The 16396-nt window shown below is 35.7% G+C and overlaps 1 protein-coding gene across 22 annotated transcripts in view; it reads right to left on the bottom strand.

The window, feature by feature from the left end:
* Positions 1–16396, bottom strand: part of STAG2 (STAG2 cohesin complex component) — a 139805-nt gene that overhangs the window by 13242 nt on the left and 110167 nt on the right. For all 22 annotated transcript variants that reach the window (XM_005594515.4, XM_074029208.1, XM_005594512.4 and 19 more), the window contains 5 exons: positions 11671–11810; positions 10094–10195; positions 6915–7063; positions 4909–5037; positions 1694–1917 (listed from right to left, as the gene is read on the bottom strand). In XM_005594515.4, coding sequence (XP_005594572.1) covers positions 1694–1917; positions 4909–5037; positions 6915–7063; positions 10094–10195; positions 11671–11810 — 744 coding nt within the window. The remainder of the gene's footprint in view (positions 1–1693; positions 1918–4908; positions 5038–6914; positions 7064–10093; positions 10196–11670; positions 11811–16396) is intronic.

Here is a 16396-nt window from a genome sequence, read left to right as displayed (position 1 = left end):
ACTGCATTCAGGCTCCAATATTGTCTTCAAAACTGCATTGACTTGGCAAACTTATCAGTATTCAAACTTCCTTAACTTATTAACGCCTCAATTTCTATGGTTCTCCCCAAAAACCTGAATGAGAGCATTGACTCTTCCTGTAAAAACTGAAGTATCTGGTTTAATAATCTATTTGTAAAATGTAATATAAATACCAATTCATATCTGTTTCCATGAGGTCTTAAAAAAAAAAAGAGAGATTTCTGTAATATGAATACCCATTCATGTGTTTCCATGATGTCTAAAAAAGAGAGAGATTTGATGGCCCAGCACACATCTATAACTATTAACAACTAGCTCAAATGATAAAAACTTTCAAAAATTTAGTGATATGAGAAAACACCATCTTTTAATTTGATAACATTGTTTTTAAAAAACAGAAAAGTTTCTTTTAACTTATAAACCATGGGCCCTAACTACTTTAACTGGTCCAGGTTAATAAAAGAGATTTCCCTATTAACTATGATGTTGGGACTATATAACTAACCAGTGTAAAATTGTACAAGTTAGAAATATAAGGTTATGCCTTTATACTACTGGACAAAAGATACTAAAATTCATAGGACAATCAAGTTTTAAACATTAAGCACTTGATGATAAATGAAAGCTGATGAGTTATGTGGCAATTTAAAAATATGGCCCCAAAATTCTTTGACATTTCTCACATTAAGAGGTGGAGAATTATGTCCTCTCCCCTAGAATCTCTGTGATTGCTTGGCAAATAGAATATGGCAGAAATTACACTATGCCAGTTTTTGGGCCCAGGCCTTAAGAAATTGGCAGCTTCCACTTCTGGTCTTTTGGGACACTTGCTCTTGGAGCCTAGTGATATGCTGACATGGAGAAGTCACAGGTAGGTGTCCTGGCAGATAGTACAGCTGAGGTCCCAAGTGACAGCCAGCATCAGATATGTAAGTGAAGATGCCTCCGTATGATTTCAGCCACCAGCCTTTGAGCCTTCCTAGCTGAGGTACCAGACACCATGGTCCTGGCTATGTCTTAAGTTTTGAGGTAGTTTGCTATTCAACAATAATAACTGGGACAAATGTTGACAGCTAAGCTAATTTGTTTAATAATTCCTAAGAAAAAAAGTCCCCAGGCCCATTTTGAACCAACTCTGGAGTGCTAGGAGTCTAAGAGTTTCAAGCACCATAATGCATTCCTACCTCTAATATGATAGCACTCTATTTCTATGAAGTTCTTCATGATTAATGGCCTCTTCATAGAAATTCAGAAGTTGCAACCTCTCTAAATCTGTTGTTCCACTTTAAGTAGATGATCTGATCTCTTGGGTAATAACTAGCTCCATAATACTGAGTCCATTTCCCTATGCATACAGTGTGGCAGATTTTAAAAAGCAGGCACTCTAGAGTGAAACTGCATGGCTCTCCTACTTACTAACTGTGTGACATGAGTATGTTACTTAACCTTTCTGTGCCAAGTACTGTCATCTGAAAAATGAAGATGTACCCAAAACGTTGTGAGAACTGAGTTTATGTATCTAAAATGCATACAACAGCACATTTACACATAACGAACACATTTTGTAAGCTATTACTGAACACATCTCAAATAAAAAATAAGGTGAACCTTAATGACAATTCAGTTGGTAAATATGAGGGATAAATATAAAGAAAACAAATCATATCCTTACTGAGTGAAAGCTGCATGCCTTCAACCACTTTCCGTTTTCCTGTAGATGGTTTTGATTTTTTACTCCGCACAGTTGACCCCCGGCTGCTGATTCCACTAATGACTGACATGGTGTCATCATCACCACCAGCTAGCAAAGAATTTCGGTAAGACATCAGTGGAAGCCACACATCCTCTCTTCGGAGTGACATCTGAAAGGTCATGAACTTTTCCAAGTAAACATACCTTGAAAAGAAATCGAAACTGTTAGCTTCGATACAGAAATCTGCAGGTTACATTAACTCCTAGTTGTGTGAGCATGGGCATATTACTTCACTACTCAAACTCAGCCTAATGAACAATGTTGTCTCTGCCAAGATTTTCACATCAAATGAAATAATTCAGAGCATTCAGTTTAACATTTGCTGAGTACCTATTACATCCCAGGCACTACGAATAGATACAAAGATGGATATGATATGATTCCTACCTGCAAAAAAGTTTCAGCCTGGTGGAAATCATAAATCTACCCCTGGATCCAAGTATCTCAAGGCTTATATGTAATTTTGCAATCAAAATTCAACTAACGTTCATGTGACGACTATGTGCTAGGTATTTTTTTTCCTCAGGTTCCTTAACTATTCTTACAATTCTATGAGAAGAATGTTTTCCCAATTTTACAGGTGATGAAAGAAAGGATAATAAAAATTAAGAAGTAATCCCACAGTAATAAAAATGAGTAGAGGCAGCATAACCATGATTCAAGTCCAAGGCTCTGACACCAAGAGTTCAATAAGGCTAAATTATGCTTCAAATAAAGACAATTATTTGTCAATTAACTGTAAAGTGCAACTAAAATATTTGCTGTCATTGTAATGACTGATTTCTATCAATTCAGATTTACTAGTGTGAACAGCATTAAAGAGAACAGGAGACATCAGTTACGAAGCATACTGCTTTGTTAGCTGCTCAGTATGCATTTTTCTTTTTTCTTTTTTTTTTTTTTGAGACATAGTCTCACTCTGTTATCGAGGCTGGAGTGCAGTGGTGCCGTTTCGGCTCACTGCAACTCCATCTCCCAGGTTCAAGCGATTCTCCTGCCTCAGCCTCCTGAGTAGCTTGGATTACAGGTGCACACCACCACGCCTAATTTTTGCACTTTTTGTAGAGACAGGGTTTCACCATGTTGGCCAGATCGCTCTCGAACTCTCTGCCCACCATGACCTCCCAAAATGCTGGGATGACAGGTGTGAGCCACCGCACCCAACTCCCAGTATGTCTTTCTGTATTACAATACACTTCAGTCATATATAGTAGTACAGTACCCCTCCAAGTGTGGCCTATGAACTGACTACCACTCCAAAAACTGTTAAGTCTGCAACAAGATGCAAAGCTTGAGCCAAAATATACTCACTGGCAGAGAGATTTACAATTATGTACCCACCACATACCTAAATAGGACATTACAGATAAGTAGCCTGCACTAAAGCTATCCCCATTTTGCTTCCTCCTCGTGCCCAGAGGTTACCACTATTTATCACCCCCAAGCACATTTTATATGTTCAATACATAGTTGTCTGTAAACATCATAGAACAGTTTTGTATTTTGCTCTTTGTACTCAACGAAATCTAGCCATTTTTACTATTGTATGGTATTCCATTATATATAAATCTATTGATCCATTTTCAGTTGATGGATGTTTAGGTTGTTTTGTTTTGAGTTTTCCACTATTTCAAACAATCCAACAGCCATCATTCTTTTATTAGCCTCATTGTGCATGTATTCAGGAGTCTCTGTGGGGTATCTACTTATGAATGAAATTACTGGATCATGAGGTAGAGAGAATCTTAAACTTTACTAGGCATTGCCAAAAAGCTCCACAAAATGGTCTTGTACTGCCATCAACAATGTATAAAAGGCTCTGCTGCCTCACATCCTTGGCAATATTTATTTGACACTATCAGACTTCTTAATTTTTCCTAATGTGCTAGGTGAGAAATGGTATTTCATTGTTTTAATTTTTATTTAATACTGCTTATGCAATTTTAACTGAGATAAATTTATATATAATAGAACACATAAAACTAAGACCACTGTTGTATCAGTTTTACAACTGAATATAGACCTGTGTGACCCACATGCCTAACAAGATACAGAACTTGGCAGGGCATGGTGGTTCACGTCTGTAATCCCAGCACTTTGCGAGGTCAAGGTGGGCAGATCACCTGAGGTCAGGAGTTCGAGACTAGCCTGGCCAACATGGTGAAACCCTGTCTCTACTAAAAATACAAAATTAGCCAGGCATGGTGGTGCATGCCTGTAATCCCAGTTACACAGGAGGCTAAGGCAGGAGAATCTCTTGAACCCGGGAGGCAGAGTTTGCAGTGGGCCGAGATGGTGCCTGAGGGACAGAGCTAAACTTCGTTTCAAAAAAAAAAAGGTACAGAACTCTAGTACCCTAGTGTTCCCATTCAAACTCTCCAATACTAGAAGTAACCATTACTGTAATTTTTATCACCATACATTAGTTTTGTCTGCTTTAGAATTTCATATAAAGTCTATAGTCTTTAAAAGCAAAATACTAGCGGGTTTTCAGACAAGATTATTTATAATATGAGGTATCCATATGCTTCTGCCCTTTTACACCTCAAAGCCATGAGGAAAGGTAGAAGATTTTTGAGAATTTAAATCCATTTTGGGAGCTCTTTTATAAGTCACCATTATAGGAGACTAAACCAGAAAAGTGCCCTGTTTGAGAATTAAAGGATGTTCCTGATGGATTGCCTTTATTATTGTTTTTCAAACGCTCCCTCCTTAGTTGGGTTAAGGCACAAATGCAAATAAGAACACAAAAAGCAGCCAGGCACAGTGGTTCATGCCTATAGCCCCAGCTACTCAGATTAAGGCAGGAAAATCACTTAAGCCCAGGAGTTCAAAGCCAGTCTGGGCAACATAGTGAGTCCAGTCCCTTAAATAATACATAAAGTATTCAAATTATACCTCAAAAGCTACAACTATACTGGAGGAAAACTCACAATATTAAAATAGAGTATTTATTATGCATAAAACATAGTTATAATCCTTAAATTATAAAGTTACTGAAGTATAAACTTTTTCGTGTATTAATGCAATCCTACAATTCTGTGTGTGAGTAGAAAGGAGAGAAACCAAGTATAACAATTGCCCTTAAGAATCCCAAAATGAAATTAAATAGGACATTTCCAGCAAATACATACACTGTTCTTTTGTCTTGTCGGAGTAGTTTAGAAGAAAATTCACTCAGAATATCAAGAAATGCCAAATTTAAAGGTGGATGGCTCTCCCCTTGCGGATTAGGCTCTTTAAAAGCAAATTCTATGCCATCTCTGCAAAGAAAAAAGAAATAATTGAAATAAACATTTGAGGGACTATAATAAAAAAGTCAATAACTTAGAAAATTTCACTAGCTACTTCCTTTGCCAAGCTTTTAATCTGAGGAACAGAAAACAAGGAGGTTGTAAAGAGTGCAGATATATTAACATTTTATGTGACTGTTACTTTCTTTAAAACAATACACACACACACACACACACACACACACACCACTTAGCTTTCAGTCTGAACATGGTCTGGTATATCTACATTCTTTAATCGGTACCTTTTTCCATAGAAAATAACATAAATTCTCTCACATAATGATCAATACATTATCTGTATTTTTCAAGACATAAAGGAGACCTACTCTAACATATAGAACGTTAAAAAAAAATTCACAAATATCTGTAATGAACAATTCAAGAGTAAAGTTTAAAATTAAACTCCATGTAAGGCCCATTTTAACTACATTTATGTGACAATAAATACCTCTATTCATCAAAATAACAACCCAACATTATAACTCTATCAAATATATAACTGAGTAAAAAACAATCCAGATAGAATCAAGGAGGAAACGAAGGAAGGATATTACATGAAAAAAAGACATTATTTCTGAAAATAATATATAGGTAGTCCTTAAATATTATGTACAATTACCATCTAATGGATTAACAGGCATAAAAATAAACTTCAGTTTTAGAACAAAGTGAAAGTTGTTGAGGGAGGAAGCCAGGTGTGGTGGTTCATGCCTATAATCCTAATGCTTTCGGTGGCTTAAGTAGGAGGATCTCTTGAGGCCAGGGGTTCAAGACCAGCCTGGTGAACATGGTGAGACCCTGTCTCTACAAAAAACAAAATAATAATAATTAAGTTGAGGGAGTATAAGCAAAACTTAAACAAGAGCAGCAAATTTTCCTCAAAGAGACAGTTAACACTTTTATAACTAAATGAGCAAGAGGATGAAGGAGAGTCCAAGACTCCAAAAGCAAGGTTCTTTAACCCACAGGTAACAGATAAAGGGTTTTAATACACAAATGTTGGTTATGTTAAAGGTCTAAAATGTATCCATACTTTAAAAGTGCAATTGATCACTAAATTACATGCCCAGTATAAAATAAAATGACTTCCAATTTTGATAAGGGGAACAAAATATGCAGATGGAAAGAAGGCTGTGGATCAAAAAATGGGAAAAGGTCACTACAAAATAAGAGTGCAGAACCAAAGAAAAAACTTGAGACAAAGGAATCAAACCTCAAAGATTTCTCTATCTGACAATGAGATCATGACAAAAGTTGATAAAAGATGTGTAATGCTTGATGAATTTATGCTGCTTTGATTCACATAATTTATAGACTTTGTATGGTTTAAATTTAAACAAAGGTTTATAAACGGAGTTTTAATCCTAACTCATTTTGCTGTTGTTTTTGAGACAGACTCGCGCTCTGTCACCCAGGCTGGAGTGTAGTGGCGCAATTTCGGCTCACTGCAACCTCTGCCTCCAAGATTTGAGCCATTCTCACACCCGAGTAGCTGGGACTAGAGGTGCACACCACCACTCCCAGCTAATTTTTCCATTTTTAGTAGAGACAGGTTTCACCATGTTGGCCAGGCTATTCTCAAACTACTGGCCTCAAGTGATCCGCCTGCCTCAGCCTCCCAAAGTGCTGGGATTACAGGCATGAACACCAAGCCTGGCCCAACTCATTTGTTAATTGATATAGCACTGTAACTGGTTCTTTAAAATTAAGAAAGGAGATAGGGTAGAGATTTAGAATAAAGCATAAATTTAATTTAGTTATTCCAAATGAAAGTGCTAGATTTAAAAAAAAAAAAAAGTTTCATGACTTAAAAAATATGAGAGCTGAATAAAATATCTGGAAATTACTTGTGTAGCATGGCAATGGCTTCTCTTGTTTTCAACTGATCAAGTCCAAAAGTTAAAGCAAAACGTCGAGCAAGTTCTTTTATGCCACTAAATGTAGAGGATGATCTATCAAAATTATAGCCATTTTCTTGTATCATTTCATTAAAAAGCTGTTTGGAAAGAAAGAAAGCACGTTAAAGTTCTTAATACCTGGAGATTAACATCTTTTAAAATACTACATTTTCATTTAAAATACAGGTGTTCAATAAATGAGGCACTGTATTTTATTGTAAAACACTAAAACATGATACAAATGACCAAAAGTGTAGTACTTCGTATTTTTAAACTGGAGGTTGTTATTAACATCAGAAACTCTTTAGGTTAGTTTTGGCAGAATGCTATTCTGCTGGTATTAATTGGATATTAACACAGCATATAAAAATATAAAGAAAAAAACCCCCAGCAAATTATTAGGCAACCATGCTCTGTTATTTACGTTTCAGTGGTGAATCTTCACATCAAGAACTCTTAACATGAAATAGCGAAAGCTTAAGAATTTTAATCTTCTTTGACAAAGCAATTCTAATTATAGGACTTGAACCAAAAGAAATAATATTTATGCACAATACTATGTACAAAAATGTTTCAGTGCTATTTATAACAGCAAAGCTTGTTTAAAAAAAAAAAAAAAACCCTCAGCATAAACAAGGAGACTTTGGTTAAATTGTGGTCCATCTACAAAATGGAATATTATATAGTCGTCAAAATGGATATGCTAATCATCCTGCTTTGGTTAACTATACACTGTGTCAAAACATCACTATGTATACCCCATAAATATGTACAATTATGTGTCAACTTGTTTTTGTTTTTGAGACAGAGTCTTGCTCTATCACCCAGGCTAGAGTGCAGTGGCATGATCTTGGCTCACCACAACCTCCACCTCCCGGGTTCAAGCGATTCTCCTGCCTCAGCCTCCTGAGTAGCTGCGATTACAGGCGTGTGCCACCAAGCCCAGCTAATTTTTGTAGTAGAGACGGGGTTTCACCATATTGGCCAGGCTGCTTTCGAACTCCTGACCTCGTGATCTGCCCACCTTGGCCTCCCAAAGTGCTTGGATTACACACGTTAGCCACCACACCTGGCCATGTGTCAACTTTTTAAACTGAGGAAGACTTCTGGGTATACACCCAGAGAAAATGAAATCCAAATGTTGAGGAAATATCTGCATTCATAAAAGCAGAGAATAGAAAGGTGGTTGTCAGGGACTGGGGGTTGGGGGAGGCTGAGACTTTGGTCAAAGGGAACAACGTTTCAGTAGGACAGGATAAGTAAGTTCTGAAGATCTATTGTATAGCATGGTGACCATAGTTAAGAGTAACGTACTGTTTTGTTTGTCTAAAAACTGCTAGGACAGTTGGTCTTCAATGTTCTTAACACAAGTAAGTAAGTATGTGATGTAATGTTTATGTTAATTAGCTAAATTTAATCATTTCACAATGCATACATATCAAAACATGCTGTACACCATTAAGTACACAGAATTCTTACTTTTCAATTATACCTTCACAAAAATCTAGAAAAAAAATAAATGAACCTCTCCTGCTCCAAAAAAAAAAAAAAAAGGTGCTGAGGAAATTATTTAATGGCATAAATGTGTTCATTGTTTATTAGTATTAAAATGCAGTCTTACAAAATGGAATGCACAATTTAATTTTTGTTAAAATTTCAGATTTCATGTAGGCATAAAAAAGAGTAACAAGGCCATTAAAAAATAAAAAGGTTATTGTAAAGTGAAAACATTAAGGATAATCTGCATTTGTTCCTTTTTTATATTTTCTAAACTTTCTACAGCTAGCAGCTATTACTTTATAGCAAAAGTTATTTTTTAAATGCCATCTTTCAACCTTTTAAATTTTATTTATTTTTCTTTCTTCATTTTCTGTAGAGATGGGCTCTTGCTATGTTGCCCAGGTTAGCCTTGAACTCCTGGGCTCAAGCAATTCCCTACCTTGGCCTCCCAAAGTGCTGGGATTACAGGCATCAGCCACTACACCCAGCCTACATTTTGTTAATTTTAATAGAGAAAATTCAAATTCTCAAATAAAATTAAGAACATTCCTATCTGTATTTCTTAAAAGAAAGTTCATTAAGTTGGAATGGGTTATCTTTTGCATGCAAATTTTGTCTCCAAAGACAAAAGCATACTAAGTGGATAATTTTACCTAATTAAACTGCCTCAACACTGCCAAAATGAAAACTATTGGTTTTTTTGTTTGTTTGTTTGTTTTGAGACAGAGTCTCACTGTGTCACCCAGGCTGGAGTGCAGTGGCACGATCTTGGCTCACTGAAACCTCCACCTACCAGGTTCAAGCAATTCTCGTGTCTCAGCCTCCCAAGTAGCTGGGATTATAGGTGCACACCACCGTGCCCAGCTAATTTTTGTTTTTTTAGTAGATACGGGGTTTCCCCATGTTGGCCAGGCTGGTCTCGAATTCCTGACCTCAGGTGATCCGCCCACCTCGGCCTCCCAAAGCACTGGGATTACAGGCATGAGCCACCACACCTGGCCAAAACTATTGTGTTTTAGTTATAAAATTAATATATGCTCACAAAAATAAGTTTGGAAATATACAGAGAAAAAAGTAGAATTCAACATGAAATCTACCAAAGCAAGTTAACCACTGTTAATATATTTTGTGATTATGAAGCTCTTTATACATTAACGAATATAGATCTACACTAAGTTTAAGTGCTGTACAATAGTCATTGCAGAAATGTACTATACAGTAAATTTATCTAATATCCTGATAGACTTTTAGATTATGTCTTACTTGCTGTAAACAATGTTGCAATATATAACTTTGTATATCAACTTTTGCAAACTTGTCTTTTTATCACCTTGCATAAAAGAGTAGATTTAAAAAGTAGAACTGCTGCCTCAAATGGCATACACATTATATATTTTTACATAAATTGCCCAATTGCCTACCACATCTATATTTCCTCCATACCTTAGACACCTATAGGTTTTGCCAATCTTGACAGTTTGAAAGCAAAAAAATAATCTCACTTGCACTCTCTTGTATTTCTACTTTTATAAATTGTCTATTGCACCCTTTGCCCAATTTCAACTGCTACCTTAGTTTGCTATTAGGTGTTAATTGTGTTAGCTAAAGTTGGTACTCTTAATGCTTACCTGTTGCAGACTGAGAATAAGGGTCTTAGCACACTGAATTTTGTCTATCTGCCTTGTTTTACTCATTGTTTCTTTGATGATATCTCCATAGTCATTATAATACTGAAAAGAAATTTGTACAAATTAGAGCTTTATCTCTTAAAACCACTGGACAATAAGACTAATTTTAGGTTAGTCATGTAAACACATAACAAAGTATGTATTTGGCCAAAATTATGCCTTCGAAGGCAGGAAAGAATGTTACTGAAACCTAAAGATCATTTCTAAGCATACAATCCCTAACTTCAGTAAAATCATATATACAAAACCGTTAAGATCTAATCAAATTCAGCTCCAGACTTGGTTTAAAATAAAGAAGGTATAGTGACTAAAAGAACACTTAGGTTATGCAGATTTTCAGAAGTAACACAAAATATACAAACAAAATTCTCTTTGTAAAACAATGAATATAATCTCAGTTATACTTATAACTAATTCATTGATACTGGGTACAGGCCATGAGCAGTTTAAAACTATTAATTTGGCTTGTAGAATCTAACAGTCTATAAACAACTTTTAAAAGGAAAGCATATAAACAACTTTTAAAAGAAAAGTTGTTTATATGACATTTACAATACACATGGCACATGAAATTTTTTCCTAATTTAAGATTGTGTTTCAAACACGTACAATAACAATTATCAAAGATAACAGAATAACCATGTCCCTATGACAAATAAGTGACTTTAGAATACCTAAAACTTTAAAAGTTGTTAAATAACTTCATAAACAACCTTAGTTTAAAAACAAAACAAAACAAAAACTGGTAATTATCATCCCAAATGATTTAAGTTCCAAAATAATTTTCAATGATATTAGAGTTCAAGTAGCAAAATATTCCAGAGAGGATTAACTAAGTTTTAATATATTACATATTTTATTTATTGAAAGCAAAGGCTTTAAAAAGTTTACATTTATAATTAGATTTTAGTTGAGGAAGGATTTTTAAAGCTATCTTACCATATTTAGTCACATTCTCTTAGTATAATCAACAATATCCTGTTTATTATTACTTTTAACTTACAAAACCTCACATACAGTTATGAAAATTATGAATAACCTATGGTGAATCAAGTCAGACTTTGAGAACCAAAGGTGGGAACCTTAACAATCATAGTGGAACAGATAAAGGTAGTCAGGATGCAAAATGTTTGGAGTTATTCAAGGTTGCAAAATGCATAGTAACCAAGCCAAAACTACCACCCAAGTTTTCTGACTCCTGAAATTCTTTTTAATGCTACATCAAGCAGAGGAGGATGCCATCCTATTATCTTAAACTGAATCATAAATGCTATTTCTGATAGTGACAAATTAAGAGGCCATCTCTAATATTCCAAATGCAAATGAACATAATAAACCCACAATGTCCATTAATTGGAGTAGAGGTATAAGGAAATGTTACTGAAAACATTAAATATTTTAAATACAACTCTTTTACACTAGAAATGTAATTTACCACTTAAATAATTCAATGGCAGCCATGTATAAAAACCAGTGTTGCATTTTAAAACTATCTTGCTATCCATTTTCAACTTTACCTTCATATACTGTTTGAAGATATCTGCAGCTGTATTCATCTCCACCACAGTATATACAATTAGCTTACAAAATGCTGCAAGTAAATTTCTTCTCTTGTGCAGAGCTTCAATTTTACTGGCTTCATCCTCTTGCTGACCATCTACAGAAAAAGTCCCAAACATTAAGCCATCTTGTATTTTATTTCAACCATGTATTTTTTAAATTCTCACTATAAAACATGCTTTTGTAAGATAATTTGAAAAGGGAAAAACATTAAAATTAAAATTATAAACATTCATAATTTATTCCAATAGACTACATTTTTGTGACATCAAATAATGATCAGAACAAATGGAATTGAATCACTCTATTTGTTCATATTCTACATTCACCTAGTGAAGTCAGGCTAAACTTGCCTAACATTCATCTACTTCCCTAGCAGGATAGTTTGTTAACAAAATCTGCACATTCAATGTCTGTTAGTTAAGGCTCCTAGATTCCTGAACACTGCCAACCTCAGAATTTCTCCTATCCCTTACGAGGATGATCCCACTTACTTCAAACCCCAAAAATCTGGCTATAAGAGTCCTCCTTTGTACATATATTCTGCTAGACAGGCCCCAGAAACCATTTTGTCTTTTTAAAATAATCTTGCATATTTCTACTCTGATCCATTATGTGAAATCTTGACATTCAATTCTCAAGAAGACAAACTTATTTCCAAATTCATAGTCAGGGAAGCCCCACTGCAGCCTCCAAGTAATGCCAAATAATTGTTTTTACTTATTGGATACTGTAAATAAAACTGGATGAAGCTTTTTATATTTAAAAAAAAGCTACATAAAAAATTTTTCCCTCTGGAGAGATTTTACAAATGAAATTACTTGTAAAAAAAAAAACCACTATCCCGGGCCGGGCGCAGTGGCTCACTCCTATAATCCCAGCACTTTGGGAGGCCAAGGCAGGTGGATCATCTGAGGTCAGGAGTTCGAGACCATCTTGGCCAAAATGGTGAAACCCCACCTCTACTAAAAATACAAAAATCAGCTGGGTGTGGTAGCACGCGCCTGTACTCCCAACTAGTTGGGAGGCTGAGGCAGGAGAATCGCTTGCACCCAGGAGGTGGAGGTTGCAGCGAGCCAAAATCACGCCACTGCACTCCAGACTGAGCAACAAGAGTGAAACTCCATCTAAAACAACAACAACAACAACAACACTATCCCATGTTAAATGAAGTTAAAATTGTTTATGTTTATTAGCCATTTATAATTCCTCTGGTGAACAGTCTGCACATATCCTATCAGCTCCAACATAAGGTTCTCAATATCAAAAACTATTTTATGTATAGTAAGAATGTTCTTTCATTTAATTAATTTTTCATCTTGTCTCTGGTAATCTTTGATAACTTCTAGTAAACTAAAACCAAATTTTAAGAGTAAGAATTTGTTTAAGACAGACCATCAGAGAAAGTTATATCTCAAATATATGTCCCAAGATGCAACACTATTTGCTTAGACACCTAAGACATATCATTACACTGAATACATAAAGTAACCTTTTCTTAATAGCTCTGTCACTATAATGGACAATTTCTACATGACATTGTTTCCAATGACATACAGACATTTTCCCTCTAAAGACTAAACTATCCTATGATATTAAAAGTGTTTAAGTCCTGATTTTTATTTTCCTCCACTAACTGCTTGTCAATAATTAGCCAACTTTTTCTCTTGTGGATATTAAGGAATGCAAAGAAGTACCTAACACACTGGGCCTTTCATTAAGTGTCAGCTGCCATTATTATTATGTATTGTCAAATGAAATGCCTCTAGGAGCATTCCCTATTTTCCTCTCCCTTTCTAATCTGATGTGGGCTAACAAATACAATATGCAAGGGTCTACAATACTAGATGTTAGGTGAGGATGAGTAACAATGGAAATTATCATATGCTGCTGAAAGGAGGGTAAAATACTACAACCACTTTGGCAAGATGCACACACACTATATAATCTAGCAATTCCATTCAGGTATACACTAGAAAAGAACTACACATGTGCTCAAGGAGCTAAGCATTGAAATATTTGTTGTAACACAATTTTAATTGAGGAAAAAGTAGAAATAACCTAAATGTCTAAAAATAAGAAAATGGATAAACTGTTGTTAACTTGTATCATATAATACTGGTCAGAATGAATGAATTCTAGCCACATGTCAACACTGTTTTATCTCAGGAATGTAAATTCAAAAAAGAAAATTGCACTGGTTGCAGTGGTGTGTGCCTATAATCTCAGATACTGAGGAGGCTGAGGCAACAGTACTGTTTGAGGCCAGGAGGTTGAGGCCAGCCTGGGCAATATAGCAAGATCTCATTTCATATTTTAAAAATAAGACAAAAGGCAAATTGCAAAAGGTTCAACATAATATCATTTACATGGAAGTTAGCAAGAATAAATGAACTATGTATTTTTAACAGATACAAATTCTTAGTAAAATAAAACCAAAATGCAAAGGTGTAATAAACAACAAATTTGGGGTAGCAGTTATCTCTAGGGAAAAGGGGAGGATAACGGGATAAGGGAGGAATACAAATGAGGGCTTCTTTTGTAACTGTACTTTTATTTCTTTAAAAAAACCTAAAACAAATACAGCTAAATTTGACAAAGACTGATAGAATGGTTATGTAAAAATCTGTTATATTTTCTACTCTTCCATTGGACTAGAATGCACTTCATTTTAAAAGTGAAAATAGTGCCAGGTACAGTAGCTCACATCTGTAATCCCAGCACGTTGAGAAGCCAAGATGAGAGGACTGCTTGAGCCCAGGGTTGGAAACCACCCTGGGCTACACAGCAAGACCTCGTCTCTACTAAAAATTAAATAAATTAGCCAGGCAGAGTGGCACAGGCTTGAGTCCCAGCTACTCCAGAGACTGAGGTGGGAGAATCATTTGTACCTGGGAGATTTAGGCTGCGATGAGCTATATGGAGTCCACACCACAACCTGGGTGACAGAGTGAGACCCCCCCACCACACACACACAAAGTCCAAGGAGATAAGATGCTGTGGGTAATTCTAGGAAGCTCCTAGGTGGTCAAGAGTTTTGGCAAGCGTACTCTAATTCAATTCCCCATGGACTAAATGAAGCTAAGGCAGCCCCAAATTAACAAAAGGGTTATGTACCAAAACTTATTTTGTATCAGGTTTTAGAATCCAATTGTGCTTTCTCATAGACGTTTTAGAAGTTTAAAAAAAAAAAAAAAAAAAAAAAAGATGTTTTATAAAGTCCTATTCACTTTTTGGATTAATTTCAGATGTTAGCTTCTCAAAAGATGCTTCAATACCTGCAGATCAGTGAGAACTTACTCTACATGCCCAAAACACTTTGTACATGTCTCCATTACTTATCAAAAATTGCACTATAGGCCAGGCACAGTGGCTCACACCTGTAATCCCAGTACTTTGGGAGGCCGAGGCGGGCAGATCACCTGAGGTCAGGAGTTCAAGACCAGCCTGGCCAACATGGTGAAACTCTGTCTCTACTAAAATAACATAACATAACATAACATAAAACAACAAATTTTAAAAAAAAGAAGAAGAAAAAAAAAAAGAAAAAGAAAAATTAGCTGGGTGTGGTGGTTGACACGAGTAGCCTCCCAGCTACTTGGGAAGCTAAGGTAGGAAAGCCATTTGAACCTGGGAGGCGGAGGTTGCAGTGAGCCAAGATTGTGCCACTGCACTCCAGCCTGGGTGGCAGAGCGAGACTCCACCTCAAAAAAAAAAAAAAAAAAAAAAAAATTGCACTATAATTACTTGGTTCTTTTCAACCTGAATTTAATTCTTGAAGGATGATACCTTGTTTCATCTTTTCATATCCATACCATCTAGTAAACTGCCTGCTGACCAATAAATGTCAATATTATGAATAAAAGCATAACTAAGCCAATAGCTTAGAGTAACAGATGAAAAACTCAAAGTATATAACCTTCACTACATGGATTCTGACAACTGTTTGGGCAACTCTGGGTTTCTCATTTGTGTTCAGAGTAAGTTTTCAGTATGTGAGCACAAAGCTCTCTATTGCTAAAAATAAGCTACATGCCGTATACAGAATTACCTGTTTATTTACACCCTGATATGCAGTGATACATCAGTATGGATATACACATGTTGATGTTGTATTTTCCTTTAAGTATAACTTCACACTTTGGGAGGCCAAGGCAAGAGGATCACTGGAGGCCAGGAGTTCAAGACCAGCCTGGGCAACATATCAAGACTCCATGTCTACAAAAAATTAGCCAAGCACGGTGGCACACCACCTGTAGTCCTAGCTACTCAGGAGGCTAAGATGGGAGGATTGCTTTGGTCAGAGTTTGAGGGTGCAGTGAGCTATCATAATGCTACTGTACTCCAGGCTAGACAACAGAGTGAGACTCTGTTTCTAAAAAATAAACAAAAAATATACCTTCAAACTAAAAACAAACCCAGAAAGACGCCACCAAATATCACTTCTTTTCCATGACTTCATGCTCAAGTAGGCAATTAGGGTGTGTAAACAATTAGGGTGTGAAGAGTAACTTAACACTAGGTGAGGCTGGTTTGATTCTTTTCCTGTGAACATTCTATACTGCCCCAGACTTTTACATAGCAGTTTCAAACATTTTTCTAACATTCAGAAATCACATTAATACTCCCAAAATTTAAAAAAAAACCTATGGTATACAAGTACACAACAAAAAGTAACATAAA

The sequence above is a fragment of the Macaca fascicularis genome, chromosome X (genome assembly GCF_037993035.2).
Source record: "Macaca fascicularis isolate 582-1 chromosome X, T2T-MFA8v1.1".
NCBI lineage: Eukaryota > Metazoa > Chordata > Mammalia > Primates > Cercopithecidae > Macaca > Macaca fascicularis.
The sequence above is the reverse complement of the archived record's forward strand: the minus strand, read 5'-3'. Positions and strand labels throughout refer to the sequence as shown.